This window comes from Pagrus pagrus (genome assembly GCF_965226575.1).
Source record: "Pagrus pagrus genome assembly, chromosome: 3".
In the NCBI taxonomy this organism is placed as follows: domain Eukaryota; kingdom Metazoa; phylum Chordata; class Actinopteri; order Spariformes; family Sparidae; genus Pagrus; species Pagrus pagrus.
The window spans coordinates 13,003,395-13,030,184 of NC_140187.1; the positions used below are offsets into that span (position 1 = coordinate 13,003,395).

The window sequence follows — 26,790 nt, forward strand, 5'->3', positions numbered from 1 at the left end:
AATGTATTCCTGTCACTAATGCAATTCAAATCTTAACATAACAAGAAGAATAACAGTATAATCTCTTCCCTGAACAATAGCATATTTGAAAGGGAGATCTGAAAATCTTATGCAGTGTGATTGTGTTTTTCTCACCTTGATTCCAGTGGCACCATCTCTACCAGGAGGTCCATCAGATCCAGGGTTTCCCTGTCAGATAACAGACGAACATGAAATGTTAATAGCTTCGACCTCCAACAGGCCAGATGTCCTATTGAATACTGATCAGCTGCATAATGAACCCTGCTCCAACAAATTGTATTAATAATATGGTGCAAACACAATGCATGTAGACATGATGAAAAATAGCTGGTTAATGGACTTTTAAATTTAAATAGCGCTTCCCTTGTCTAGTAATAAATTGAAGTGCTTTACAACACGCGCCACATTCACCTCTTCACACACACACATTCATGCACTGATAGCTGAGGCTGCCATCAGGCCTGATCATCAGGAGCGCTACAATATCTCTGTCCTCACACACTGATCGAACAGCCATTGGGAGAGATTTGGGGTCCAGAATCTTGCCCAAGGACACTTCGACATGCAACTATCGAACCATCGATCTTCAGATTAGTAGAGGACCAGCGCTAAATCATGAGCATTTTAATCAACTTGGCCTCCAGACTAAGATTCTGTCGTCTCAGTAATGGGCTACATGCGGTGTGGCAGATGTGACTCCTAACACACACACACACACACACACACACATGCTGTGCGTTGCCACTCTCTGACCTCTCTGCCAGGCTCTCCTGAAGGTCCAGTGAGTCCAGGGGGTCCGACAGGTCCAGGGGGTCCACGGTCTCCACTGCCACCAGGAGCTCCTTGTTTTCCGGGCTCACCCTGAGAGGAGAGGAGATGACTCATTACTACCCCATAAATGATACGGCATAATGCATTACATCTCATCATGTAATTCACCCACTAGTACATTCATTCACTCTTCTGTAATTATATGTTCAGTTTAGCCTCCCAGTGAATCACCGTTCACCTGAGAAATTGGCTGATGTATCCGGTCCAGCGAAGGCACAGTTAAAATCAGATACTGTGTGCAGAGCTCTTATATGGAAATGCAGACTTTTTTAAAACCATTCTCATATGGTGCATTCTGTACAATCAGTGGTGACTCTTCAGAGGGTTTTCCCACAAGAACAACAATTACATTTATCTCAAAACAAACATTGTTTTTGCTGCAAAATCAAAAGTGGAACAACCACTCAGATATCGAATAAGACCAGTCAGTTACTGTGGGTAGCAGATCAATCAGCAGACGTGCCTCTCTAGACGGCCAAACCTTGTTAACAGCTATTCATCTTTAGCTACAGCTATCACTAGCTGCTGCAGCTATTCAATGCTGCATGCTCCTGCAACTGATTGGCCCATTAATCTCCTCAGATTTATTTAGGAACTGTTCTGAATCTGGTCAATAGTTTTGGCAAAGTTTCCAGAACGTTGATGAAAAGAGCCGCAGCTGCACACTGACACCAAAACACAAATCTATTTCAATCTCGGTCGGATGTTCGTCAGATGTAATTTCTTTAAAAATAGATAAATAGATAATAGATAAATAAATGGAGCATGATTTTGCAAATGCTCGGCCGATTACTGTCCTCAGAGTTGTTTACAAAATGGTTTTGGCCGCTGTGTTTTATCAGCTATAAAACTGGAAGCAAAGACCAATCACAGCCCTGGGAATATGAGTCAATTATCTATCACATAGTCCACTTGAAATTCTAATTTCACACCCACCATTAAACCAGATGACAATGAGTTACCTGGCAAATGACCGCAAACTATTTTATCTTCATACTGTTTGAAAACTGAATTATTTTTTTTAGATTTTTGATGAAAATGATCAAATTTAAGGATTGAAACATTGAAATATGGCACGAAACACTGCGTCAATGCAGTAATACTGGTACTAGCACTGGTTCAAACTCTGAGCAGCTGCTGCCTTAAAGGGATCCAACTTGAAGACAACTACAGATGCTCACATAAACTATCTGCAGTTCATGCGTCACTTCTGATATCAAAAGCATTTTCTCTGCTTGAAATATTACTGTGTGAGTTCCCGCTTCCTTCTTGGCTCCCGTTTCATCCGTCCTGATAAATAATTAATGCTCAGGACATGCCCACTGAGATGCTATAAGTGGGGGACATGGCTCATGTCACATATCAAATGGTGTGAGATGTAAGCAGGCGAGCCTTCTTGTCACATGTCGTACTGAGCATCAGATGGAGTCAGTTCAGCAGGAGAGACGCCCTGTGAGATGTGACTTCAATGTGATCCAATTAGTCCACAGCAGAACGACAGTCCAGAGCCTGTCTGTGGGTTTTCTACTTTCTCTTGTACTGAGTCACAAAAGCTACAATGTGAACAATGTTACTTACAGAAGGTCCAGGCAGACCAGGGAAGCCTCTCTCACCACGCTGTCCAGGCAGACCGACGATACCGCGCTGACCAGCCAAACCCTGAGGACCTGAAGGACCCAGAGGACCCTAAGAGAGGAAAAGAAGAGGATGAAAACATTAATAATGTGTGGTCAGGGTATCAGGAGCCAAGTCATTTGGTATCTTTGAAGAGGATCCTTACATTTTGAAAGAACTGTTACTAAGATGTACTGAGTGGAAAGATTTTAGAGCTGAAAAAATTACTTGTCAGAGCTCTCTGGTGTTCAGTGTTGCTCTGAACTGACACAGTGACACTGTTTCTTATTACCAGATAATCTCTGCACTGAAATGTCTTGTTGCTGACACAGATGCGATATTCACTACACATCTGCAATTAGCTAATATCAGACGATACATCTCTCCGTGGCTAATTCACAGGGCGAGCTCAGTGGTTGCTACGCCCATTGTTGTTGACTTTTTAAAGTGTGTTGGGGAAATGTAAATGCAGTAGCTTCTCTGCTAATCAGCACCTGATTATTAAAAGAAACACCGGATGGTAATCAAGCACAGATCGAAGCTGATGGAGAAACATCTAGCTCGCCTTGATGTCCTTAACGTAATTGTTAATATACTGTAACAGGGTCAGTGGTATTGTGGTGTGCGCTAGAATAATGATTTTTTGGTCCAATTAGATAAACTATGGCTTTATAGGGGAGGTTATGTGCCAGACTGTTTCTTGGCAGTGACTTTTGTCGCCTTCGCGTCTTTATGGTTTTCGCTTTCGCAAGTTTCGTTTGTATTCTTTTATTTCTACGTTTCCTTACTTGATTTATTGCAGTTACACAGACCAACATCGATCTCTCCATCACCTCTCTGGTTTACTTCATCCACAACAGTCACATATGCTGCGGTGCAACAGCGAGAGCTCACACTCACAATAAACGCCTGACTCCAAGTGACACTTCAGACACACCACTCAGCTGACAGTGACTTTGATGTGATGATACATCGTTTAAGATTTAATATATGCAATCCATAGGTAGGATGGGTCTCGACACCGCGTCTACCTTCATGTTTGAGTACAATTCATCTGTGATGTGTCATTATGCTGACAGGCTTGTCGTCATGCGTCGTGGTTTCTGTGTCGCACTGTGAGTGCAAGGGAGAGGTAAAAGCCCGGGGTCCTGTCATTAGCCTGTCACTGGGCTTGTGCTGCCCTGTGCTGTCATATGTCGTGGTCTGTTATTACAGTCCGTGATGGACACTGACAGCTCTGTGTATTAATGGAGAGTGTGCTCGGCGGCTGTCCATTACTGGTGAAATTGGCTCTTTGGGCTGACAGAGCTGTGTAAAAGTCAACAGAAATGTAGAAAACAAACACATTTAATCTTTTTCTTCTCTCTATAACGGACACCTGCGTTCACCTTGACGGTGTTCAAGGAGATGGGCAGTCTGGAGAGTGGGTGCTAAAGAGATATCAAGTGGTTTTTCAAGTGTCCCAATGTCAATAAGTGAGATATTATGTAAAAAAACCCAGTTTTCTATGAAGGAATATGATCAAAATAAACTTACAGGGGGACCATCCTCTCCAGGATCTCCCTTCTCTCCGGGAGTACCAGCAGGACCGCGGAGCCCAGCATCACCCTGTCTTCCTGGGGGTCCACCATCTCCCCTCACACCCTTGGGTCCATCTTTACCAGGGGGGCCGGCGGGACCAGCAGGTCCAGGATTACCCTAGAGGAGGATGACAAAACATACATGAAATGAAACAGTGGAATAGTCTCAGTTATTCATATGAGCCAGGGGACATCTGTGCATCTTTAAATAACTTTCAATAACACTTATCTCATATTAACAGTCTCACAGGATCAGGGTTGTTTTTCACAATGTGTTGCACTTCCTTTTAGCAAGTCTGTACAAATGCTCAAAACAAACTAGCACTCTGACTTGAGACACTGACTTGTGTGGGTGTGAAGCTGAGTAAAACGTACAGGTGCAAATTAAAAAGGACTCATAGGTGACAGTAAATCAGGTGGCATTTAGAAAACATTCCTGTATCTGTTGTGCCGCACCTGCTTCTTGCTTGTAAAACATAAATCAAGCCAATTTTCATTCTAATTTCCACATTCACATTGGGTGACTTTATAATAATTCTGAAGTTTTATGTTAAAATATAATAGACCATATCAGCGAAGTGATTGAAGGCTGTAGTTGTGAACTTACATTTGGACCAGGGGGTCCAACACGACCAGCAGCACCAGGGAAACCAGTGGCTCCCTGAAAGAGAAAGATTAAGTTAGACAAAGCCTCTAAAAAAACTCTGGAACAAAAAGATGTTTGCTACATGTGCTACTGTGAGATAAAAAAATAAAACCATAAATGAATAGAAAGGGATTTAAAAAGGCCACTTACAGGAGGTCCCTGAGCACCACGAGCACCTTTAGGTCCAGAAACACCTGTAGGACCCTGCAACAGAACAGATACTGCATGTTACTGTTTGACATTTATTTTGTGTTGTATAAGCGACAATATAAACTCATCAAAAACACACTCAGCTGCTCTGAAGTTTGGTTTGTCTGCCTCTGCTAGTTTTTATTTTGCCGAATGTGCCACAATCTGTGACAAGGACAGCTTTCATTCTGACCTGACATTAACTCCGCCACAAATGTTGGGATGAAAAAACTAGAGGAATTTTCTGCTGATTTGTTCATGGGTAACAATTTTCTCTGCTCATCAAAAATACTGTCACTCAGTGTTTTTCCTGTTGTCGTACAAAAACCTCACTAAGCTGTAAACATCCAAGGTTTAGCTCGAGCTCCTCATTATTTATGGACTTGGGAAAAGCCAGAAAAAATACTGTTGGGTTCTTGTTAAAAAGTCTAGAAAGACACCCACTGCAGGTCCAGGGGCACCAGAGGGTCCTTGGGGTCCAGGTGCACCAGCGTCACCCTTCTGTCCGGCTTCTCCCTGCTCTCCCTTGATTCCAGGTTGACCATCGGCACCCTGGGAGAAGAGACAGAAACAGTTGTTTAGTACTACTCATGATATAAAAACAATTATATTGTCTGACAATGAATTTTTAATGGAAGCCTGCGTTGCAAACTAGAGGTTAGTGCATTTACCAGTCACATGTAATGCAAAGATGCTTGTGAGTTGCATTATGGGAAATGTAGGATCCAGCATTTTTGGAGCCTGACCTATACTAAGGACTAAAAGTCGGGATATCTTTTGCTCTTTTTTAATATTTGCACTGGTGTAACCCTTTAAGATGGAGAAAGCACATAAAATATATATACACCAATATAATGTGAGTTGTGGTCACAGTGGCTGATGTTTTGCAAACGTTATAAACTTGCTTTAATGCACCAAAAAGACCATTCAATATTAAAATATATCTTATATATACTATACTCAACTAAACCATATTATAAACTATAAAGAAAAAGCCTTATTTTTTCTTCTTCTTCCATTTCTTTCACACAAAACATCACTGCTTCAACAGCAATTAAAGTGTAGAAGAGCAAACTGAGATTTAACAATATTTAGTAAGAGCTGCTGATGTTTTATGTAGCACCCGTGTCTATTTTCAGTCTGTGTGGTGTCAGGCTGCGATGTTACAGTCTCTGAGCTGTGAACCAAAAATGATTCAGACACCTTGTAGTGTTATTCATCCTGACATAAATTCAATAATTAATCACAGCACAACCTGGAGGAAAGAAAGTTTGATAAATTGCGTGTTGTCTCACAGAAATATTGACGAAGATCCTTTTGGAAGGAAGCAGCTTATTAAAAACATTTATTTGATGTCTGCCCGGAGTCTTTGGGAGGAACTAAAAGGATGATTGATGCAAAGACTGCCGACTGTGCGCACTCATTTTCTTTCCACAGAATAATACAGAGGAGACAAGACACGCATTGAGATAAAAAATGATTCACAGCGGTGTAAAACAGAGGTACAGACAATTAGATATCAAAGTGTTTCCAGATAGTGGTGATAGAGAGATTTGAAAGATTTTCAAAGCTTCAGACTCATTTTTTCAGGGAACAAAACACCAATTGGTTTTGGTGCCCTTTTATAATGTAGAGAATAAAATAGCTACATTTTGACTGAAACTTGATTTGATTATTATCAACGTGTTGACGTTATCTCTTGTGTATCTAATGTGCTTTGATCCAATAATTGTGTATCAGATCTTTTTTATTTTCAATAACGGAGGAGTTACTAACGGCTGTGCTTAATATTTCACTGACTAACTTACTAGTTTGTAAAAGTGTGTGACTTTTTGTATTTTAAGGTTCAGTTCATGTAAGTCTATTTTATATTCCAAGTGGATTTTAACTACATATATGAGTGTTATTCAGCCAAGGGTAGGAGCGCCTTCTGGACTTAAATTAGTTTACTGGAGGTGCTTTTTGGATAGAGACACATGTAGACATAAATATCACACCAACACTCCTTTGAAAAAAAAAATCAAATTTCACCTCTCTTAACCTTGCCACCAAGTCTAGACATGAGACATGACTCCGGGGCCACAGAGTACATGTCCAGACATTTAGTCAATGGCCCTGGAGTCATGCTCTTCAGACTCCTGCAGAGCTAAGAGCTGGTCAGTGTTGTTATGTTTACTTACAGGGGGTCCAGCAAATCCAGCAGGCCCAGGAGGTCCAGTCTCACCCCTGTCACCCTGAAAGAGGAAGGAAGAGAGGCAGGAAAAACTCAGAGGTTAGTTCAGGTGGCAGTGCTCGAAAGCAAAAACTATAGTTTATTATTTTCCATCTCAAAAGAATGCTCCGTCAAACTGACTGATAGAAGGCGATTACAAGTTACAGTAATGCACTAAATTCATATTTCTGTGACACTTACAGGAGCACCGCGGGTACCAGGAGCTCCAGAAGGACCAGCAGGACCAGATTCACCCTGTAAAGGAAATAGAGTAACATCAGCAACACAGATGAACACAGCTGGATACATCCCAATAATAAAACAAAATAAATACAGAAATCAGATAAGCTCAGACAGGCACGACATTTCAATTCAACTCAACACCTTTCTTAATTAACAACCTTTTAAGCACATTAAAGATAACTTGCCAAAAACCATTACAATTAAATGATAAAACACTCACCTTTTCGCCGTTGGGACCACCAGGACCAGGAGGACCAATGGGACCAGTGAGACCCTGCGACAGGAAACAGCAAAAGAGTGTAAAGACGTGCAAAAGTTTGAGATCAGCTTCTATTTTGTAAAAACCAAAGGACATCATCTCTCTTTAGATTAAAAGGATTGAACATTTCTGATAACTTCTGCCATTTTCAACACTGACAACTCTTGCTTGAGAAAAACAAAATGGCTGAAAATCACTCACTCGAGCACCGTCTTTGCCAGAAGCACCCTCGGGTCCTTTCTCTCCAATATCACCCTATGAGGATAAAAAAAAAAAAAATACAAGTCAGTCACTTCACATCAAGTAGAGACAATTCAATAAGACGTTAACTAGTTGCTTGTTAGCATCCACGTAAGTAACATGTTCTTAACAATAACTATGATTGTCTTCCCGTCATGTTTTTAGGTGTCAGTTTAACGATTTCCTGCCTCGGTGTCACATTTGGGTCCTTTTTTGTACCACTAGTTTGACACGTATTAATTAATAGTTGCATCAACTGTATAAATATTCAAGACTTTGTCCGTATCGTGGCTTACTCTGTCTCCTTTGGGTCCAGGAATGCCAGCGGCTCCTCTCTCTCCAGGCATACCCTGCAGGCCAGGGGGTCCCTGAGCTCCGGCGGTGCCAGCAGGTCCGATGGCTCCCTGTTATGGAGCAGAAATAAATGAAGAGGATGTTATACAGAGACAGTAACAAACAGAAAAGGCACTTCAGGGTTATTGTATACTGAATAACTGTGAAAGCAGTAACTAAAGATTGGAGAAGCAGCCGAGACATTTGTGAATATTTCTGTTGTCTTATCTCAGATCGCTTTGTGTTTATTTATACACGTGTCAGAAACACAAAATTAGTGCTGTCAGAGTGAGAAGGCGTCTACTAATTCAACAAAAGAGGCCAAATCTCATATTTGTCTCTGCATGCTCTGTCTGAGGTTAGGACTGTTACACTGCAAATGAACAAGGGCTGATCGACCAGTGCTCGACATGTTCCTTTTGATTTTACGTCTCCACCTTTAATCCTGCATTTTAAGTAGAAATGGGAGTTTTATCATGACACAATTCTTATTCCAAATCCAAAAGACAAGATAAAGGGGGGAAAGTCCGACTTTGATTTTTTTAAGTGGCTCCAGCAGGCCCACTCGTGGTCAAAGTGTGTCGGGCTTATCAGCCTCAGACTGGGAGATGAGATGCACAAAAACACCACCTGCTGCTCCTGCTGCTGCATCTGCAGTCATTAAGTTGTAACCACGGGGCTCACACAGCCATGACGTTCGCTGTGAATTCATTCAAACTGGGTTTTTTACTGAAGGGGGCACATGTGGAATTTATTCCTTGTAACAAATCGTCCTGCATCTTGCTCAGAATCGAGCTTCACCCTCCACAAACTGTCTGCTCATCCCTCCTCCATCACACTCATGTCAGCTCTCTAATCCTCATCCTCTCTATCCGCTCCTGTCTGACCTTAAGGGAAAAGAAACCTGTTGACTGGGATTAAAATCTGACCAGATAACAAACCAAAAGTGAGGATTGAAGCCGCTTTGAGTTCTCCTTCCACTCACAGTGCAGTTGGCTGGAGTTTGGTGATAGCTGATAAGCAAGTGACTGTCTACTGTAGCTGGATAGGAACCATGCGGAGCTGCCAGTTGTGTAAAAATATAGTATTTATCTTTAAAAATATAGTATTTGATGCAGGTGAAGAGTCAAATTGTGGTAATAATGCAGTCTTCAATTCAAATTATAAATATACAGGGTTTCCCAAAGTGTTTTTTGGGGGGATCAAGACTGTATCCCATATAATATGCAGTATAATATCATGAAAAATGAATACTATTCAACAAAATCCTATAATAATACCATATCCAGATGTGTGTGCACAGTATGTATGCTTGTACTATATATGATAGTGCAAGTTGATATACATGATACTAGGTATATACTGTATGTTCATTTGTATGTTTATCATTTTCTTAGCACCAATAAAAACAGGGGAAAGAAAATGTTTAGGTTGCCTTTTTTAGAGACAGAATTGAACCAGAGACGTTTAAGTTCATGGTCCAAACACCTCGACCAGTGGTTTCTCAGTTTCTTCTTAGGTTGTCTTAATTGAACAAAGTTCTTAAGTCCTGAAAATAGTCAAATTTTACATAACAGAAAAACATTTTTTTGCTTTCCACTTCTGGCAGTCATCTTGTGACCCCCCAGATTAAACCTCTGATCCCTTCTGGGTGTCTCGGACCCTAGGTTGGGAAACCACTTAGGCCACCAGTGCACCTACAACATCACAACATTTACCTTCAGAAAAAGCTATTTCATACATCAAATACCATACAGGATGCTATCTACTAACTGAATGGATCTTGGTGGCTTACCATCTCCAGTAAACACTGGATGCTGTCTACACAGCTCAACTCACAGACACCTGAGGTGATTATTATTTAATCATACGCTTGCATTAATGTGTTGCCGCTGTATGTGATAAGACTGAATCAGAAAACTGGCTGCAGTCCCGCAGCAGCACATTTGCCAGTGGTGTGAGGCGATTCAGATTTCAAAATCTGTCTTTTCTTTGTTTTAGACCAAACGCTGGACTCACCTTGGGTCCGTCAGTTCCGGGAGTTCCAGGCAGACCTCGTGGTCCCTGCAGACCCTGAGGGCCGGCAGCTCCTCTCTCTCCGGGGAAACCACGCTCTCCCTGTACGGTGACACGGCCAGACAATCAGCAGCAGGTCTAATAATCAGTCAGCATAATGAGTTGTGAGGTTTAATAAAGACTCTCAACTTACTCTGGGTCCAGTAGCACCACCAGCTCCGGCCTCTCCAGGAACACCCTGGGAGGAGAAAATGAGGAGTTTGAATAAATGAGGAAGCTGTACTGCTGATATGTTTAGTTATAGTATAGACTGGGCAACAGCAGCGGCCAAGTTAACGCTAAATTATTAGTGAGAGGGAGAGATTTTCAGGCTTTGTTATAAAAACATAGACTGACACTTACGAGAAAATGGACCTGGTAAACAACATCTCACTTTTACAGTCACAGTTTTACGGAAATGATCTGAACAGTAAGATGACTGTAAATAAATAACAGCTAGTTAAAGCACAATGCTTTTACATTGTGAAATCATTCGGATAACAGCGTCCATCAAATTACTTAGGACCAGCTTCTTTTAGTAACAGCTGTGATAGAACAATGAGTTTATGGTACTTTTAAAGACACATTTCACCTAAAAAGTGCACTCACCTGGTCTCCAGGCTTGCCTCCCTCACCAGGGGGGCCAGGAGGTCCAGGTAGACCCTGAGGCACAGGAAAGAAAGTCACTTTAAGATTGAATCTTACCTTAATGTTCAGTTATTGTGTATTGTGTATGTATTGATGTGCATGTTGTAGGCTGTCCCATATGACATGTTTCCAAAGACAAATTTCCATTTCATGTGAATGTAATGAAGAATAAAATAAAAATGTTGAAAATAAATATGTAACAGTCACAATACAAGAATCAGGTCAGTCTGTACTGACCTTCAGTCAGCTAAGTGAGAGAGATAAACTGACTAATTAAATTACTTCAAAAAGTCAAAACAGCAACATAATTACAACCACACTTACAGTTCTAGTCAGACAAACAGCTGTGGTCATTCATAAACAGGTGATTTAAGGTAAAGGACAGACTCACCTGGAAACCTGAGGGACCAGGCTGTCCTTGCTCTCCTCTCTCTCCAGCAGGGCCCTAAACAGAAAAAACATAATCACAATCAACTTCTGTCATAAACTGAACGTAAGGAACTTCACATTTTGATGTGTGAGATTGTGGGAAGAAGTATCTATATTTGTGTCCATGTATGTGTCTCTGATACCAGTAAACAACGTCGGGATAATTTCAGGTTAAACAGCTTTTTTGTGTGTGTGTTTAAACACAAACTTCAAAACAACTGTGAGTCAGTGATGACATCTCACAACGTCCAGACATGTGTGTCAAGGACTTAGACAGAGCTATCATCGAGACAGTCTGGGAAATGGAGATACCGAAGTGCAGACTGAGATAATATCAGTGTTGAAGGTATACAAAGGTGGGACGGGGGGGAGGCGGGGATACGTACAGCAGGGCCAGGGGGTCCAGCAGGTCCGGTTTCTCCATCTTTGCCAGGCAGACCCTGAGGAGAGGGAGGAAGAGATCGAGGAAGGAGGAAGGAGGGGGGAGGGGGAGGCAGGACAAACAGATAGATATCAACAGTTAAGCCAAAGGTGATGCTATTAAGTAGACAGACATCTGATAGCTATAATTGAGCTCTTGAACAAGCTGGAAGCTCAACCACAGACATAACAGGAGATCAGTCGTGAGTCACAGCAACCAGAGAATAAAAAACAACCGAAGAAAAGATTAAATTTAATCTGGTTAATCATTTGGATATTATAATTAACATGAAAACATGTCGATGCGACTTCTGCAGCTAACTGTATTTTTCTGATCTTTCAGTAGTGTTTTCTCTCTATTGTTAAATCTGTAAATGACTATTTATATTTTGAAATCAGTTTATCACTGAGATCTTTCGTACAGTCAATCAGCGAATGGTTGACTTTATAATGGTACAAAATGGAAACAAGCTGAAATCAACTGCAGGACTTTTGTATTTTTAAACTAAAGTAGATGAAAGATTCATGTTGGTGTCTACAGTAGATAATAAAAGGCAGTGAAAGGTGCAATGACTCACTCTCAGTCCAGGAGCTCCACCCAGTCCTTTCTCGCCAGACTTGCCGGGCTCACCCTAATCACAACAGAGACAAAATGCAGCGGTTAGTCACAGGACCGTGGCTGATTGGTTCAGTCCTGCATCTATTTCAGGAGGAGCGAGGGTGCATTAGATGGTGCATATCAAATGGCATTAAATTGTTCAGCAGTGGTTGTTGAAGGTCTGTAGTTTCTATTTCTGACTCACAGACTTATATTTTAGTACGGACAATGAAAACAACAAAGGCGGAAAACTGTGCCTACACAGATAACAATTTTAGCTTGGTTATGCAGTCACATGCTACTTATATTAGTACTCACAGTTGCTCCCTTTGGTCCGGGGAAGCCCATGACACCAGGCTGTCCACGGGCTCCCTGTGGGCCGGGGGGTCCTGGGCGACCATCCTCACCAGGAGCTCCCTAGAAAAAAATAACAATACAATTATATAATCTACAAGACCAGATGTGTCTGATAGTGGGGGGGGGGGTAAACTGTTCCAACAATGAAAAATGCTAATCCACGGTTGGATTTACTGAAATCAGAAAAGGAGAGGAGTAATTGCTTCGAGGATCTGGTCAGAATTGGGTCTGGAGGTTTAGATTTGTTTCTAGCAGAGAAATGTCCAGCATGGCCCAAGGGTATGCAACAGTTTCTCAATTTGTTGAAATTTTCATTGCTCCTGACCAGATAAACCCCTCAGGGCTAAACTGGGAAAGCCAGGCAGGAAAGAAATACAGATGAAATAGTCCATCAATCATTATCAGTCTGACCGGCCGCCAGTCATTCGAAACATGAAATCCTGCTTAAACTGTCAGTGAGTGAATGTTTTAATTTAATGAGACATAGTCCCTGAAAAGCAAATATGTAAATGTACGTTCAGATAGCTGATATGAGAACATGAAATATGAAATAAAAAGTGTAATCATGTGTGTAAATGTATTTAAAAGACTTTTCATTCAGTTAAAAAATGGATTAGAGGGAAGGAAGCAAAGTCAGTGATGGAATGTAGCTAAGTACATTTAGTGAGTACCATACAATTTTGAGATACGTTTTACTTTACTTGAATATTTCCATTTTCTGCTACTTTATACTTCAACTTTGTTGCATTTCGAGAGAAAAATACTGTTCTTTTTTACTCGATTACATTAATAGATTCACTTTAGTTACTTGCTGCCTCAGAAACAAAAAAAACCCTGATTCCAATAATTAAAAAAAGCTGAGTATGGGATCCAATAATCAGACAGGCCAATTACCGGTTGACCCATCGTATACACTATACAGTATATACACAGTACATGTAGTTTTATATATAGTTTACTTTATTTGTACTTTTGATACTTTCATTGGCAGGAAATTACTGTCAGTACTAAAGCACATTTAATATCAGACACTTGAAGACTTTTACTCAAGTGCTATTCATATGAGGGACTTTCACTTTTACCAAAGTAATATTTTAACACAATATCTACAACAAATATAACTATATAAATATAACTCAAATATAACAAAACCTGATCATCATTTTCTATGGATGTCCCAAAGTTACCTCTCCCATGACAGCTGACAGATGCAGATAAAAGGAAACATGTAACTCTGGCAGTGATTTGTGACTGTGACTACATGACTATATATTATGACTGTCATGTACTCTGTAACTGTTATTATTTATTTGGTCTGTATTTCTGTTAAAAGATCTTTATTTTCATTAATCTGCTATTATATTTGGACACATACATCTCTGCATTTCCACTTTTGTTATATTAATGAACAACATTGATGGTGGTCACCTGGATGGCGGGCGGGTTGGAGGGAGATTATACTCTGACTTTATACTCTGGGTTTTGACTGAAAACCCTGGGTTAACAGCTATTACGAACAATAGGAGCCTGGACAGACAACTCAGATGAGAAAACGCCAGTGCTTTTGACTGTGTCACTCTAAAAGCTGAGACATTCAAGCCTGTTAGAAACACAAACACCACTGGGGCTGAGCCTGCAGGATAATGGGTGGATAAATCTCCCGCAATTCAATTTGATGAAACCATTTATCAGTCATTACGTGATGAGAGCGCATTTACTAAAATTACAAGCCTCTCCCGGCTTAGTCCACGTGTGATATTAAAAAAGAAAAAAAAACCCCAGCCGCTCATGCTGGGTGAGGAGACATGCTGCGTGTTTGTTTTTATCGATTCACAAAGGCGCAAGATAAAGTGCACTTACTGAGGGTCCGACTTTGCCTTGAGGACCAGCGTCACCAGGGCGTCCAGTCAGGCCCTGTCAGAGAACAGAGACAGATGAGTCATCGGACATCTATATGCAGACATGTGTGCTTGAGAAAGGTGGGAACATATGGCATGGTGGGAATTTACACCTCTGATTGGCTCTGTGTGTATCAAACAACAGGTCAACACCTCCTGATGGAAATGAATAAGAACTAAATCATGAATGAGAGCACGAACACGTCAGGATGTAGATGTTAATAGAATCTCTACAGGGGCTTTTTTATGACTTCCTCCAAAGTGACTGTAAACAAATATTAACAGCCACTTGTGCTGCTTTGAGGAAATTAAGTCAACTGTGACTTTTTCAGATAGAACAAAGGATGAGCTGATGTTTTCTGTGGCTCTGGAGGAGCTCTGTCTAAAGACTAAAGGTTATTCTTATTCTTTTGTGGTTCCAGAGAGGGCTGTGCAAAGTCTGATGAATTGGCTGTGTAGCTTTAGTCATCATCAGCTGAAGCTAGGGCATTCACGCCTACAGCATTTTAGTAGTTATCAACTAATCTTACTAAAAGTAGTGAAATATTTGAGTAATCGCTGGACATTTATTTGATTCTTTTCACCCAATAACAATCAAATCTTTGTCAAAAAGGTTGAAAATACAACCAATTAAGGGTTAACTAATGTAGGAGGTTACCAACCTGAGTTGACCCAAACTCCCAGTCCAGACTGCTAGCTTCACTGCTAACTAAGCTATCTAGCTAAAGACAGGCTACTCTGTTTACATGCTGCCCCCTATTTGTTTGGAATGGGAATTCAACAGCCGGCCAATTCTTACATATTGCACCTTTAACAGGATACCATGGTTGCAAACTGGAAATTAAAAGATGAGGGTGTTTATTCTTTCAGGTAGAATCTAATGGGAAAAAATGCAGTTGTTTGCATTGTGGGGAATAAACAATCCATTGATTTGTGTAAGTGCTCATCCTCCAGCAACAAATCAGGACTGTCCCTGACCTTCAGCTACATCATGATGTGTTTAATATTACCAGAAACATATTATCCTTAATAAGAAAAGGAAGTCGGGTTAAAAAAGTGTACCTGGTAAAAATATATTTGAGTCAATCTAGAAATCCCTCACTCTCCTTAGATCGGCAACATCCAGATCAATACTCTTAAAGATTAGTGCTTACTCTGGCACCAGGCAGACCGGGCTCTCCAGGGCGGCCAGGGTCACCGTTGGCACCCTTGGGACCACTGGCACCAGCAGGTCCACGCTCACCAGGGGCTCCCTGTGTTAGGAGAGAGAGAATAAAACAGCGGTCGGTCAGTCAGTCAATCACTTAGAAGGCGACACTTCAATTCTCAAAGCTCAGAGGAAATAAGTTTCCCTTTTAATAGTGTGAAGGAGTTTTATTGAACTGCTGGAGATGAGAAGATTAAATTCTGACAGATTCATTTTAGGATAAATGAAATTGTCCAGGTGGAGATAATGTGAAATGAGATACTGGCTTTGCTGATGCGGGACATGTAGGTCAGTAGTGCGTGACGGGTTTCTGAGTAATGCTGCCATCTTGTGGCCACACGCTGGAGTTACATGTCTCACTGCTGCCTGCACATGAGCTTCAGAGGAAGTGTCCTCACTGGAAATATGATTTATTATGTCCTTCATTAACTCGTCAGTAAAGATGCTGATCTGAGTTCAGTGTGAACTTTCACACCTGATCAAACACATTATTTCAAAAAGGCACAACACTTTGTGCAATTTAGCTTGATTTAAAAATTATTAGGACTTAATGAGGTGTGAAATTATACTTTTGGATACGCCCTCGGGGGGATGAGTCAATAAAATGCTCAGTGAAATCATTTGCCAAAATTATGTCAAGGTCTTTATTCAGTTTTCTTGTTCGCCTTTTAAGCACACGGTGGTCAGATGTGACTAACGACTCACGCTTTCAAGTCATTCCTAAATTCTTGAGGCCAAGTTGTTCCCCTGAGTGCTGATAAACTATCTCACTGCTAAATTACAGATACATTGAAAAGCTTCTACGGCAGACAGTGCGATCCATGGCAGAAAATAGTGAAACTTTGTCGGCTATGAAGACCTGCCAAATATCTCATGACTAGTATAAACAATTTCATGAGACAAAACAGTTTCTGCATTCAAATTAAAAACTATATAAAGATCGCCTTAGGTCAGTTTGTAACTATCTAGAGGAGATACTTGAGTGAAAAACAAAAGTGCCTTAAAAATCTTGGAGTACTGACCGTCTGCTACAGCTGCATAATGTCAATTGTCAAATTGTGCAGAGACTTACAATGTTAGACAGGTTTACAGTTAAGAGTATCTTTTCCATGGCTGGATTTAAAGGTTACCGAGTCAAACAGAGTAAAATTGAATTAGACGCTGTGGTGATTTAATTTTTGTGGCATGAGTCCTACAGTGTGTGACAACATTGTGATTAGGTGATTCAGAAATGTTATTTTCTCTCTGCAGCAGTCAAAAGCAAACAGAAAACCAGTGAGAATATTGGCACACGTCACTCTTTACAGCAATTTCCAAATGCAATAAGGCAGCAGATGGAAAACATTAATTGTCAGTTTCACAGATTTACACCCATGACTACCGACGCATCAGTTGCATTCATTTATTTGTCTCTTCCCTCCTCTGCCTGCGTCCTCTAAAAGCATTCATGTTCGCTTTCTCTTTCTACAGATGTAATAAAGCAATTTTGTCAGGAACGACTTGAACTGTTGACTGTTAAAACTCACCTTGGGACCAGCCAGACCGTCTTGTCCAGGGAAACCACGGTTACCGGGGGATCCCTGGAGAGAAAACACAAAACCAGAGTTATGATTACGAAAGCGATATCTAAGTCCCTGAATTTCATATCGGTCCTTAAACAGGTTACCGGGTGCCAAATAAAATGAGGAAAAGAAAGTGTCAAAAAATCTTAAAATTGATGATTGAAATGTTACTCACTCTCTCTCCAGGTGGTCCGAGTGGTCCAGCAGCACCAGGCTCACCTCGGGGTCCTCTCTTTCCTTCTTCTCCCTGTGGGCCATGAGGTCCCTGAAGACCAGCTGGTCCCTGGAGAACACATCAGTAACAGACCAGGTTATTACAGGAAGAATGAAAGACTTCAAAATATAGAGGAATTAAATACACATTGATGACTTCCAGGGAGAAAAGCCCAATACTATTTACACCACATGAGAAACCCTCTGAAGTGACTGCTATCCTCAGTTATCATCTGGCTAGATACTGTCTTTACATCAAATATCAACTGTTGGGTTTTAGCTGAGTGTGGGAACAACCAGGAAATACAGAGAGAAGCAAAGAAAATAAAACAAACTCACAAGTTCTCCTTTGGGTCCAGCCTCTCCCTTGAACCCTGGAATACCTGGGTCTCCCTAAACAGTAATGGACACACAGACAAGAAAGAGAGAGACAGAAAGCAGCAGGTTATATCTATATGTTTATCATGTAGAACATGAAATGAATGATTAATTAATGAAAGATACAGTGAAAACATACAGATGTTCCTTTGGGCCCGAGAGGTCCAGTTGCTCCCTGAGGCCCGGGAGGCCCACGAGGTCCAGGGAAACCAGGAGCACCAGCGATACCAGGAGCACCCTACAGAGGAAGAAGGAGCGGGAGAGAGATTGACATACTTGAACAGTGAACCATCCATCTCAGTGGATGTAGTCTGAAATACATCACTGCTAATTTAACTGAATTCTGGCCAATTGCTGGTGAACTGATATAAATTCTGCACTATAACTATAATACGACTACAATGTTGGAGGAAAACTAAAAAGAGTCTCAACTCAAGTTTCAAGATGCGATAGGGAGCTCAAAGTGAGTTTGTGCTGCTCATGGGACAGATACATCTACAGCGCCTCTGAATTTGGCTGTCCACTTTTTTATATTTCATTGGCTGACCCAGTTCTGTTAAGACAGTAGAGTCTGTAGTTTGGTGATCTGACACCAACTGCAGTTTCACTGACAATGCAGTCGCTTTCTGTATTTTAAAAGAAAATTGTAGACATACAAATTATATGTTCCAGATCAGTTCTGAAACTGAGCGTATAAGAAAACCATCACCTGCACGTCTAATGTTTGACAGTTACTTGGAAAAATACATAAGTGGCAACTAGGTGGCAGACAAATATTAGTTTTGTACTTACAGCTGATCCTTTGGATCCGGGGATACCGTCAGTACCAGGGTTTCCCTGTAGAGAAGAAGAGACAAAACAAGTCAGTTCACTGCAGTGATCATAACCTGTCTGGATTCAGTTATTGTTCTGGAAGTGATTAACAGCCTTTCTACAGCTAAGTTCTCTCAATGCACTAAAAAGTATACATCACTCTCAAAGTACTTTGTACTGTGTATTTTCTTCTAAGGAACACTTTGCTATAGGACACTAGCTTTTTCCTTTTAAATATTCATTCATAGCATCACTTACAGAAGCGCCTGAAGGTCCGGGGGATCCAGGAGTGCCAGACTCTCCACGAGGTCCCTGAGCACCCTCGGGTCCACGAGCACCGGTAGGACCAGCTTCTCCCTGGTTAGCGATACAGAATGAAGAAGAAAGGTGACATTAAATAATATGTAAGCAAGGATCTTGTGAAGTTTAAATATATATATAAAGTAAAAGACAAAGCCATATTGTCAATCACAAAAAACACAAGTGCAGTCCAAGATAAAACAAACTTGAACTCTGATAGATGAATGAGCCAACAGTTACAGTTTCATCTACTCTATGGCTACTGGTCCACTGTTATGCTTTCTTATCCCACTTCCATATTGTTTAACTTTGCTATATACATGTATGCTAATGCTAAACCTGCTCATGTAGCATTTAACAAGCAGACTAGTCTAGTCAATCATGATGAATTACCTAAACTGAGGGGATATAAAAGTGAGGAGGATTTAGTGGTATCTAGCGGCGTCGTTCAAACACTGCAACCAACTTAATACCCCTCGCCTCGCCCTCCCTTACATTGACCGCAAAAAACACAAAAGGCCCTTTCTAGAGCCAGTGTTTGGTTTGACTCTTCTGAGTTACTGTATAAACACAGCTGTGCAACATGGCGGACCCTGTAGAGTGGGTTAGGTGTATTTTTGTCTTTTGTAGGCTAATCCGAAAGTTAGCATCGCCCTGGTTCCCGCGATTAAAAGCCTATGAGATTTTTGAATTGGATTTTGGATTACTGCTGAAAAGAAACTCATGTGATACTTACACATTTTGTTCAGCAAGATGAACACCACTTTTGCAATTTCCAAATGTTAAATTAACTCCCTGGAGGTAAAAAGCTAATGTTAGGCTATAAACAGACAACATTGCGGTTGCATGACTTAAATGTTAGCGCTTTATAATTCAAATGTGGGAACATTTAATAATGTTTAATAATAGTTTAAGCCTGTTAGTTATGTCTTAAGCCTGAGGTCACCACAGATCTTATTTCAGGTGTATAGACTTTGAGACGAGGGAACCAGATGTGCAAAAATGCTAACTGCTTTCCGGCTTTTAGGACTAAAAACTACACATAAACACACTTAAAACAAATAAGGATACGATTTAACTACGTAGACTACTCTACTACAATAGAAGCGCAACAATCAAGGTAAAGTTACGAAAAAAACACAATCTGACAGATGGAACAAAACAACGCCAGGTAAGAGACACGGCCAGTGGAATCAAGTCTTCTGCTAACATGTCGGGTACAACATGTCATGGCTGGAAGTCGGTTGGCTCTGTTTTGCCAGTTTGTGTGCTTATGAGTGCAGCTATTATTGCTCTATTTACTGGCTGCTAATTTCTGCTCATATGCATGAAGTATTATTTGCTGGTTGCTGTTTGGTGTGTGCACTGTGAGGCTGTCATGCTGTTGGTTTACACAGTAATGAAATATGTTGGTTTTCTGGCACGTCTTCTCCTTTCTTCTGTTGTTTTGGGGACATGAGCAACAGCAGCACACCACTTATCTCGCACGCAGCCCGTTTATTCACATAATGATTTTCCCTGTCACGCATAATATAATAAACAGTCGCATCAACATTTTCTTCACACACAAGAAATAATGCTGCTTCATAATGATAGGCTGCCTGCTACTTGATGACTGTATCATCTGAGTGATTAAATTCTGCTCTATTTTCACCTGCCTGGGTTTCATTTAAGGTGCAATACGCAAGAATGTGAAGCAATTTATATGTATTAACCGCTTTGTATTAGCAAAGCGTGAACGGATTGTAACAAAAGTTATAAACTAAGACCTTCCCCAACTTTTTTGGTTTGTTTTTACAGCCTGTGTACTGATTTTTATGCAAAGGACTCGGGACGTTTTGTTCAAGAAAATCCAAAAGATGTGACGTTTATTCACATTCCCTTGTGCCTTGCCTCTCTTACGCTCCCTTACAGTGCCAACAGTGTGCAACACTAACTAAAGTGAGCTCAGAAGGCTGCTATAGGCAACCAACAAGTCAGAGAAGATCTTTTTTTAGTTCAGACATTGGAAATACGAAGCAATTCGTATATATAAATTGCTTCACATTGTTACACATAGTACCTTTAAGTGTTATACAAATAAGGGCAGAGCAGGGACAACATATATTAATTCATATAAATACATACTACTATATATACAATACTATGCATACCATAAATGTGTGAACTGGCTGACTAAAATCAACAAATTGCATCTGGTTTAATTTGAGAAAAAACAGAAGAGAAACCAGTGCACACAAACAAATCTTTGTGGTAAACCAGTGAAATTAGAGTCAAATGCTTATAAAATAGTAGCGTTTAAATGAACAAACCAATCTTAACTGCTGTTATAAACTGTGTTATCCGAAGCCAGGTGGATCATGCCTTGCGGGCCATCTGGTTCGGTATAAAAATAGGACTTGGGCCACCGTTCAGAGGAATGATGGACACCAGCCAGAGATTTCACCACACTGGTGGTGTGCAGCCTTTTTAAACATGTTGGTGAATGGAATTCCTTTGCTATTGCTGCAGCTTTGTCGACTTTGCAGACTCGATCGTATGACATAACACAGTTTGTAAGTGTTTACAAAAATTGTGATGTAGTGTTTTGAACCTTTCCTTTTTCCTCAGCCTGCGATCAAAGCCAACGTTTTACTGGCTCTGAAACTGCGATAAAAACGTTGGACAAAGGGAGAAACATCTGCTCGTTTTTTGGAAAAAATTCTCTGCATTTCAGAAGCGATAGCTTGGCTGATGCTTAATAACACAATGCTGAGACTCAGTTGGAGCCGGGTAAAAGTTGTCTCTGTTAGATCTTCAGGAGCACAGTTTATTCAGTCGAGGTTCAGTAACTGTGTTGTTTTTATTGTGTTAGGTTGCTCGCAGAGGAAAAGACGAGGCTGCATTTCATGAGCTCTCAGGCAAGCGAAGGTACAGCACAAAAACGTAATATGAGATTATTAACATTCCTCGCCATGGGACACTTCCTAGAATATTATAGAAATCGCAGAAAAACAGACTTTCAGTCACAGGTTCACAGACTCTCCAGACAAGCATAAAGTGCTTATGTATGTAGGTTGATACCATAAATGAACACACACACACACACACACACACACACACACACACACAGTCGCACATTTTCACGTCTCGAGCTGAGTTTGCCTTCATTACTTCAAGGGAAACTCCTGGATTTTGTAAAGAGACACTCCGCTTGTAATTCCTAAAAGATTTCCCAAACTATCAAGGGGCTCAAAGAAGAAAGCAAACCACCAGCACTGGGCCCTCGAGCACAGTGCTGAGCCTGCCTGCCATGCAGGAGGAATAAATCAGATGCAAAGCAGAGAGACAGAGAGACGAAAAGAAAAAAGACAGTACTAGGGAGTGAGAGAGGGAGAAAAACACTTTTAAAAAACCCCCTCCTCCCTAATTTTCCACACAGATGGAGGCTTAAAGCACTTTTCAATGCAGAGCAGTCTTCTCCGATTTCACTAAAGCATTTCAACTTGTCCCCACAAAATCCTCCCTGAGCTGTGTGCCGCCATTTTCCTACAGATTTACTTTTTTATTTGATTCAAGAAAGTTTTATTCTAACAATGCAGAATACAGAAAACCCACGTTTCTGCACCTGTCATACGCACAACTTCACACGACAAGTCCAAACTGAGTCGGAGGACAGTTCAGTTATGCTGATTAGTTTTCGTATAGAAAGGAAGGGAGGGACACAAGACAATCACTGTCAATCACAGAATGGACACAACAAAGCGGAAGATTAAGAGGAAGCTATTTAGGTAAATTGAGGCTTACCTTTGAACCAGGAGAGCCAGGGAAGCCAGGAGCTCCAGAGGGTCCGACAGGGCCCTGCAGAGAGGAAAAGACAGCTGTTAAACACTGACACATCCAGGCGACGAGGCTGCTATCATACAGCAGACGGTGTGGAGGAGTCGGGAAGGATTTCCTTTACAGTATTTCTTTCTCAAACCAAATTATTAAAAATGATTCAAATGAGACAAAATTATACTTACTGGGGGACCAGCAGGACCGGGCAAGCCATCATTTCCACGTGCGCCCTGAATGAACAACACATTATCAGCACAAGGCATCAAAACCTTAGGTCCTAGTTTTTCCTATTTATAATCGTATAAAAGTACTTTTACACAAAAAGTATTTATATCAGGAGTTTTGTACAGGGGTGTAATAGAATACACCTGACACATAGAGGAATTACCTTTGAGTAATAGCATACTCTGGGCTCCCTAACGCTGAATTGGACACTAATAAAGCAAAGTGAAGCATCTAATCCTAGTTTTCAATAGAAGGACGACACTTACAGCAACGCCACTGGGTCCAGGACGGCCTCTCTCACCGGGCAAACCACGAGGTCCCTGTGTGGGTGAGGAAGAGGTGAAATAGCCTTTACAATCAGTTTACTGTTATAAATGAGAGTGGGTTTGCATTTCTTTCGTTTTCATGCGTTGTTGCTGTGATATACAGTGTTACACACCATTGGTCCGGGGGCGCCATTCTCTCCGGGAGCACCAGCCTCACCCTAAAGTAGAGGAAAACATGCAGCTGTTAGCACGGCAAGGCAATCATAAATAAAGACAGTCTATGGTTGGTCATCTTGGCAACAACTGCCCAATGAAAACTCATCACATACCAGTTGTTACTGATGTTGTATTTTGCTGTGCTGCATCTTTTAAACTTGATTAACAATTATCGACATGGAGAGGTATCCAATTAAATGTAAAACACACAGAATAAAATCCTACCTTAGACCCAACAGCTCCAGTCTCTCCCTTTGTACCATCAAGACCTGGATAACCCTTTAAAGAACGAGTAGAGAGATGGTGCACAGTTAGGAAAACAATCAAAAGAACTCAATCAATAACGTAACATTCCCGGAGATCATTATTGGACAACAAACACTCACTCTGTGTCCCTTGATGCCAGGCAGGCCAGGAGTTCCTGGGAATCCACGAGCTCCCTGTGATGCAACAGCAGAGATGATACAGGAGATTAATATACAGGAGGGCATGGATGCAGGAAAAAGGGGCACTGAGGGGGCTGCAGCAGCCCCTAAAATGAGGCTGTGACATATGCCGAATTTACGAGAAGACCCAAATAAATAAAAATTTGTCAGAAACACTTAACAAAGTTTATAAAGTTTCTTCTCACTCAACAACTCACAAAACTGAGCGATTTTTTAAGGGAGTCTGGGGAATTTCTCTCCCTCTTCATCTCCTTGCTGTTTTTCGCTGTAGATGTGGCTACTTCGACCTATAATATGTTTGTGTTCAAGTTTGCCATCTGCTGTCGTGCAAAACGTTCTCTAATCGGTGTAGGTTTTTTGTTAATGTTTTCCTGGCCAATCAAATGAATACAAAAAACATGAATGTCGGGCACCATTTACTATGACGTCATTATATAGACTGACCCCTCGGCACCCTCAACTGTGACTGACTTCCCTCAACCCTGCAGGAGAGTGAAAGAAGCTGAACATATAAAACACAGAGTTTCCTTGAAGCGTTACAAAAAGTTTCAAAGCAATAATTTCCTTTCAGTCCAAATTTGGATCCAACTAATATTGACCACTTGGGACCAAAAAAAAAGAAAAAATCTCTTATTCTTGGCTCGAGATGATAAATGACTAATTTCTTTAATTTTCTTAATTAAATTTCCTTTAATCCATCGTTACTGTCAGTCATGGCGAGAGCTGCTGCTGTTTAATCAACGTAGAGTAAAATGTGAGACTAAACTGACAAATTGAGTTGAGTGTGTTATTCTGAAGTGACAGCACCACTATAACTGTATGTGAAGTCCATTATATAAAAGTTCAGATGAAGATTGTGCAGTTCTCCCAAATCAGATTATTTATAGCCAAAGGATCTGCTTCAGTCTGTGAGCTGCCATTAGTAACTCATCTTGCACAGACCACAGGAGAGACAAGCAAAATAAAAACCCACAGTATATCAAGAGAGACTCCCCTTTAGTGAGCTGCTCAGTACTCAAAAACAGAGTGAATCAACAGTCGCAGAAATCTCACCTGAGGTCCAGAAGGTCCACGCTCGCCTGATTTGCCAGGTTTGCCAGCTTCACCCTGAGACAGAGACAGAGAGGAAGAATTATGCTTAAAGTTTATTACACAATTCCTGACTTCTATGCAAGTAAGCACTCCTTTTAAAATGTAAAATAAAGTACTTTAAACTGAATGTGGCTGATGTGAGAGTGAGCACTCCGAGTGGACACACTGTGATATGACATGTCTGCTGCCATCATGTGGCTCAAAGTACGAATTGCATTCAAAGACAGTAAGATAAACAGACGGATGGAAGAAAGAAAAAAAACATCACAAATACAAAATAACACTGAAAAAATAATACATGATACACAATGTAGATATAATAAAATATATGTATGGATGGATTAAATAGTAATGTATAAAAAACATATAAAAAAGTGTCAATTTCTCATATTTCTCACAATGCATAATGCTGGCGAACCGAGGAGCCTTTCTTAAATTAAAAAGAGAAATTAATGTGAGCTCCAGTTAGTGATTCATACATGAACGCACCATGAGAGTCTTGGTTTCATTTTATGCAGATAGTGCTCGATAATATATTAAATCATGATCCCTGTATTGTGCTACGTATCTTACCACCAGATTCACTGTGAATACAGCTTTGAAAGACTAACGTTCAGAGTTAAATAATACAAAATCATAGAGTGGTAAACTAGAATTATTTAGTTGAGTTTGCAAAAGTTTTACATGATAATGCAAATTTAAAGGATACTATACTACACTATATATTTTACACCCAGAACAGGTAATATGAGGTCAGTAACTATGTTTCATTGTGTCTCAGCCTCGTCAGAGTCCCTGCTTGATGGAAATGTCTTTACAGTTTGACAAGTAATGACGGAAACACTTACATCATCTCCGGGTTTTCCTGAGGGTCCAGGGGGGCCACGGGGACCCATGGGGCCCTAGTAGTGAAGAGAAAACAAGCAAAGGTGAGACACAGTTTCCAGTCCGGACCAACAGAGGGCGACATTACAGACTTCACCTCTCTGTCACAGCCAACAGAGAGCTGCGGCATAAAAAAGATCGGCACGTGACTTTAATTATCCTTCCAACTGTATAAGTGAGTGGTGCATTAGTTATGAACTAACAAACTTAACAAACCAACATGACATGATAGTATTACGATTCTTAATCACAGTGGTTTTCAATGAGAAGACGTCAGAATGAGCAGGATTTATAGGCACGACTAGGCCAAAAAGATGGAACAAATGCTTCGGTATCTGTATCCAGAATCCTCAGTACAGAGTTCAAATGTTTCCGTCTCTTTTTCTCTCTGTCTGCCAGTTTCTTTCTCAGCTTTCTCACTTCATGTGCGTTGATATATCTATTGGTCCTGCCACTGTATTTCCATCTAAATGACTTTTCTCTCTCTCTTTCTCTGTGTTACAAAGCAGGCAAAACAAAAAGGATGGTGTATTAAGAATATCAATATTCTTTCTTATCTGAATTGGCTCCTTGAAGGCATCTTGTTGGTAATCTTATGCTCTGATGGAGAACACAATCTCCGTGATTTCAAAGGCTAAAATTGTCTCCGCTCTTCACAAACACTCGGCCAACATTGTGACCCTTCAGCAACTGTCAGGTTATGTTCTGGAAGGAAGCTTGATTTTAATCGCACATAATGATGTCCTGGAACACCTTTAAAAGAGAGAGAGGACCCCAGAGGCTGCACGTCTTAAC

General features: G+C 40.8%; 1 protein-coding gene across 2 annotated transcripts in view; it reads right to left on the reverse strand.

The window, feature by feature from the left end:
* Positions 1 to 26,790, reverse strand: part of col2a1b (collagen, type II, alpha 1b) — a 47,874-nt gene that overhangs the window by 5,925 nt on the left and 15,159 nt on the right. For both annotated transcript variants that reach the window (XM_084348731.1, XM_084348730.1), the window contains 35 exons: positions 25,959 to 26,012; positions 25,072 to 25,125; positions 23,959 to 24,012; positions 23,798 to 23,851; positions 23,530 to 23,574; positions 23,357 to 23,410; positions 23,051 to 23,095; positions 22,833 to 22,886; positions 19,005 to 19,103; positions 18,726 to 18,770; positions 18,073 to 18,171; positions 17,895 to 17,948; positions 17,518 to 17,625; positions 17,307 to 17,360; positions 15,728 to 15,826; positions 14,536 to 14,589; positions 12,637 to 12,735; positions 12,299 to 12,352; positions 11,687 to 11,740; positions 11,263 to 11,316; positions 10,833 to 10,886; positions 10,378 to 10,422; positions 10,188 to 10,286; positions 8,132 to 8,239; positions 7,797 to 7,850; positions 7,557 to 7,610; positions 7,295 to 7,348; positions 7,062 to 7,115; positions 5,326 to 5,433; positions 4,843 to 4,896; positions 4,654 to 4,707; positions 4,003 to 4,164; positions 2,431 to 2,538; positions 775 to 882; positions 136 to 189 (listed from right to left, as the gene is read on the reverse strand). In XM_084348731.1, coding sequence (XP_084204857.1) covers positions 136 to 189; positions 775 to 882; positions 2,431 to 2,538; positions 4,003 to 4,164; positions 4,654 to 4,707; positions 4,843 to 4,896; positions 5,326 to 5,433; positions 7,062 to 7,115; positions 7,295 to 7,348; positions 7,557 to 7,610; positions 7,797 to 7,850; positions 8,132 to 8,239; positions 10,188 to 10,286; positions 10,378 to 10,422; positions 10,833 to 10,886; positions 11,263 to 11,316; positions 11,687 to 11,740; positions 12,299 to 12,352; positions 12,637 to 12,735; positions 14,536 to 14,589; positions 15,728 to 15,826; positions 17,307 to 17,360; positions 17,518 to 17,625; positions 17,895 to 17,948; positions 18,073 to 18,171; positions 18,726 to 18,770; positions 19,005 to 19,103; positions 22,833 to 22,886; positions 23,051 to 23,095; positions 23,357 to 23,410; positions 23,530 to 23,574; positions 23,798 to 23,851; positions 23,959 to 24,012; positions 25,072 to 25,125; positions 25,959 to 26,012 — 2,457 coding nt within the window. The remainder of the gene's footprint in view (positions 1 to 135; positions 190 to 774; positions 883 to 2,430; positions 2,539 to 4,002; positions 4,165 to 4,653; positions 4,708 to 4,842; positions 4,897 to 5,325; positions 5,434 to 7,061; positions 7,116 to 7,294; positions 7,349 to 7,556; positions 7,611 to 7,796; positions 7,851 to 8,131; positions 8,240 to 10,187; positions 10,287 to 10,377; positions 10,423 to 10,832; positions 10,887 to 11,262; positions 11,317 to 11,686; positions 11,741 to 12,298; positions 12,353 to 12,636; positions 12,736 to 14,535; positions 14,590 to 15,727; positions 15,827 to 17,306; positions 17,361 to 17,517; positions 17,626 to 17,894; positions 17,949 to 18,072; positions 18,172 to 18,725; positions 18,771 to 19,004; positions 19,104 to 22,832; positions 22,887 to 23,050; positions 23,096 to 23,356; positions 23,411 to 23,529; positions 23,575 to 23,797; positions 23,852 to 23,958; positions 24,013 to 25,071; positions 25,126 to 25,958; positions 26,013 to 26,790) is intronic.